General features: G+C 34.6%; 1 protein-coding gene across 1 annotated transcript; it reads left to right on the forward strand.

Annotated features, from left to right (window-relative positions):
• Positions 1-265: 265 nt before the first annotated feature.
• LOC114301265 (phosphatidylinositol 4-phosphate 5-kinase MSS4-like protein) lies at positions 266-1491 on the forward strand. The gene has a single exon (XM_028246196.2). The coding sequence runs from the start codon at positions 501-503 to the stop codon at positions 1005-1007; it is 507 nt and encodes a 168-aa protein (XP_028101997.1). The 5' UTR covers positions 266-500; the 3' UTR covers positions 1008-1491.
• Positions 1492-4635: the final 3144 nt, after the last annotated feature.

Here is a 4635-nt window from a genome sequence, read left to right on the forward strand (position 1 = left end):
ATTCATGCCATAGATTTCATCCTAAGCAAATGAGAAATTCCCCACACCCAAATATATATATATATATAAAGTGTAATAATATAAAAATTAAAAAATTATACAAAAATATACAGAAGGATATGTTAAATTTATCTTCATTTATTTTGAATTAAAAAATTAAAAAAAAATCTTATTATTTTAAACTTGCTATTAACTATCATTTTGAAAGAATTTTTTTTGTACAAAAAATCTTCTCACAAATCATTTTCGAAATAAAAAAGGAAGTTCCAAAAGTTACTAATAAAAACATCATTTCATTTGTTACAAAGACTTCTCTATGTGATTTACACCTTCCTCTCCCCATCTCCTCTCCTCTCTCTCATTGGCAAAAATAGAATTGTTTACCTTCTCCCCCCTCTTCTCTCTTTCTTATATTTTTTTTTTCTTTCCTCCACTTCTCTCCTCATCTCCTTCTCCTTCTTCTCTCTACTTTAGAGAGAGAGAAAGAGAGAGAATTAGGCATGAAGAACACCATAAGGTGCTGCATCTCCTGCATTCTTCCATGCGGAGCACTCGACGTAATTCGAATAGTACACGCCAATGGCCGGGTTGAAGAGATAAGCGGCACAATCCGAGCTGCCGAGATCATGAAGGCTCATCCAAAGCACGTCTTGAAGAAGCCCTCATCACCATCAGACGGTGGCTGTTGTCCGAGGATCGTGATCGTGCCGCCCGACGCCGAGCTTCAGCGCGGGAAGATATACTTCCTCATGCCGGTGCCATCGACGACACAGGAGAAAACCCGGTCGTCGAGGTCATCGACAAGGAGGAAAAAGAGAGAAGCTGCACAAACCAATGTGAATACAAGTATTTCTATGACGGCGACAACGAACCTTCTCATTTCTGATCGGTATTTGAGCGAAATCCTATCGGAGAAGCTGTCTACGCAGAGGGACCGGAGGCGAGGCCGTGCCGGAGTCTGGAGGCCTCATTTAGAGAGCATATCGGAGACTCCAACCGAAGTTTAATGGCCGGTTATGTTTTGATTCTTCTTATCATTAATTTTCAATCCATTAGGGTTCTTGTTTCTTATTAAACTCTCCTTTTCTTTTTTCTTTTCTTTTTTCTTTTGGGTTTTGTTTTGTTTTTGTTTTTGTATATATAATCATAGAGATAAGAAAAGAAAAAATAATAATTATGTAAAAGTTGTGTCATGGCCTCGATATTGTGTTGATGACTCTGAACAGTTCTGGTTGGATCTCGGTTCCGGAAAGTGGCCGGAAAATGGGCACAGTAGCCGGAAGTGAACTTTTATTGGTTTTGAGCTTCGTTGAAGTGTGCTTCTAGTTAAAAAATATGAATGGAGGCTGTAATTTTTGTAATGTGGATGCCGAGAGAGAGAGAGAGAGAGAGAGAGAGAGTATTTTTTTTTTTTTTTTCAAGAGAGATTGGTGTTGAGAAAGATCCCACTTGTACTGTTCAGTGTTTTAGCAATGTAATATTTTTCTTATATTTTTCTTTTTTGGGGTAATAAGAATATTGAAGGTGATTGTGATGTGATTAGCACCATAACCATTGCAATAATCTAATCTAAGATGACAATAATACCCATGATTTGAATATTGAAAAAAAATGATTATGTATTAGGTTGGTTTTGGTATCCTTATGTGTGAAATGACCAAATTGCCCATGATTTGAATATGAGACAATTATTAAGAATTATGCTTGTTTTGGTATCCCTCATGTGTCGGTATTGACGCGTTTCTTATGTCATGCAATTTAAAAATTTAAAAGAGTTGCCCAAAAAATAAAAAAAGTTAACACTTTTCTTTTGTTGAGTAGTGACATACAATTATATATATATATATATAAAATTTAGGGGTTGTTTCAAATATTTTTAATAAGTGTATTTTTTGATTTTTTATAAAAAGATGCGTAGAAAAATAAATAGGAGATGTTGATTGATGTGACCTAAAAAAGATAAAAAGATAAAAAGTGTGAACTTATTTAGTCTTTCCAAACAAGGCCTTAGGTAGAGTATGATGTGGTTTGGATCTTCTATTTGGACACCTTTTCATTAGTGCAAATTATTATTATTTTTTTAGATATTAATTGTCGAATAAAAATTAATAATTCAATTATCACTTATCGAAGAATTGAATTTTCATTTGGTAGTAAATATTTGACGATGAATTTGTGTTTGCTAGTTGATATTCAATAGAAAAAGTTGTGTGAGTAAAAAAAGTTTGTGGTGTGTAAATAAAAACTCTCGTTATGAATGTATTGAGACTTATTATTTTAAAATAAAGTGTATATTAAAGTGATGTTTACTTATAGACTTATCACCTCACATAGTTCTAATAAAAAAAATTATTTATAAAGATTCTATGAATATAATATTTTCTCTTTTTCATTTTTTTTTTTCTTTTGTTGGGGGGGGGGGGGGGGGGGGTTGGGGTTGTGTTACAAAATGATTGTGGGTTAAAGGAATCAAGTTAATAAAGGTAAAAAACAAAGTTGGCTTCGTATCATTTCTTATTTTGTACTGCTTCATTTATCTAGGTGGAAAAAAAAAATGCAACCCTATTTGGTATGATATATAATAAACTTACAAACTAAATCATGTTAACTTTAAGAAAAATTTTGAATTCTTAAAAATTAATCCCTTTGTGTTGATAAGACCCATGCTGTAGCTTCCCAATTATAAAAAACTTTACCATGTTGTAGCTTCCCAATAATCAAAAAACTTTATAATAATGTATATGTTTAGATGATCAAAGTGACTTTGAGGTTGATGGAATAATTGTCCCCACCTTGCTTTGAACAATAGAATAATGGAAATCTAGCTTTGCACAAGCAAGTGGGCATGTCTTTAAGCATTTTGTTGTTTTAGAGATTATTAGAGATGATGCCAACAGCATCCCTATAAAAAGTGTATTACAGTGTGGGATTAGACCTTTTCACACTGGCTGGAATGGTTATTCTCATATTCTGATATATATCCAATCCAGGTTTTTCCCAATCCCACTATTTGGGGCCATTGAAAAGGTGGCACAATCATTGGAATCTGATCCAATACAGATCATGGATCATACGAATATATATACATATATATATTTTAGATGGTGAATGCATATATACTTATATATTGTGGATAGTGTTATTCATTTTAGGAAAATGGTAACCCAGAGCTCCAATGGCATTGGTTTACAAGATGGAAAATGTTGTCTATATAAGGATCTTCTAATGACAGCTTTTAGGGTGGTTTTTTTTTTTTTTAACCAAACTTTTAGGGTGGTTAATAAGAACTATAAAGGTCAAAAAATTTAAAATAAATTATGGTGGTGGTTCGTATATTTTAATTATTGTGTTATTTTGGTCTCTACATTCTCAATTAACTCAATTTTAACTTTTAATTTTAAATATTATGTCAATTTAGTTCAATTGATAATATTGTTTGTGATTTTTACAAAAAATTATTACTAAATTGATTGAGTTTTTTTTTTTTTTTTTTTTTTTTCTATCAACAAAAAAAACTTTATTGATGAAAGAGGCATAGAACATGCAAAATTATATCAACAAAGCAGGGGAGTGTAGAGAGCATCATAGCTAAACTTAACGATCCCAACTAGGTTGGCACCGCAAAGAAAGCGCAATCATATGCTAGCACTCGACCCGAGATTGGTGAGGAGCCAACCAAGGACACCCAAAAAGAGGGCACCCAAAGCAAAAAAGAAAAGCAAAACCTATGAAGCTTAGTAGCCACAGGCCAAAGACTCTACTTGAACCAACAAAGGATCACCGACCCAAAACACACTCAGACTCTACTTGAACAGGACAGATCACAGCAGGCCAACACAGACATCCAGCCCCAAACAACGTAGATGCACAGAACCATCAGAACAGATCTCAGCAGACTAACCCAACAGACCCAAACAACGCAGACCCAAACAGGCCAACCCATCAGAACAGATCACAGCAGGCCAACGCAGATGCACAGAACCATCAGAACAGATCTCAGCAGACCAACCCAACAGAATAGATCTCAACAGCTTCACAGACCAACCCAGCAGACTAAGCCAACCTATAGGATTAAACAAGGCAATACAGAAACAACCCTGCAACAAAACCATCCAACTAACAATCGGAAACAACCCTGCAACAACAGACCAACAGAACAGATTAACCTCTACTGATACACCTTCTAATCTGAGGGAGATTGAAGACAAAGTCATGAATAGAATACTGCTACTGCCTAGAAGCAGAGTGGCCAACAGATCACAGCAGAGTGGCCAACAGAACAGATTAACCTCTACTGATACACCTTCTAATCTGAGGGAGATTGAAGACAAAATCATGAATAGGATACTGCCACTGCCTAGAAGCTGTACTTAGCCAAAGAGCCACTCTATACTTAACTAGATCAGAGAGAATCTCTACATCAGCTACTGCGCTATTGAATACACAGTCATTTCTTTGCTTCCAAAGAGACCAAAGGGTTACAAGAGGGATATATCTCCAAATCACCTTCTCTCTCTTCTGAAATTGATTGAGGTTAACTCATAGAGTTAGTAAGATGAATCATTTTGTTTGGTTAGAATTTTTCAAAAACACTTTTCAGAAAATTATACTTTCTTATTTTTCGTATTTTTTTGA

The sequence above is a fragment of the Camellia sinensis genome, chromosome 9, assembly GCF_055761805.1.
Source record: "Camellia sinensis isolate YWXY chromosome 9, ASM5576180v1, whole genome shotgun sequence".
Taxonomy (NCBI): Eukaryota; Viridiplantae; Streptophyta; class Magnoliopsida; order Ericales; family Theaceae; genus Camellia; species Camellia sinensis.

Excerpts from the sequence above, each read along its gene's own strand:
- LOC114301265 (XM_028246196.2), top strand. The coding sequence starts at position 501 with ATGAAGAACACCATAAGGTGCTGCATCTCCTGCATTCTTCCATGCGGA.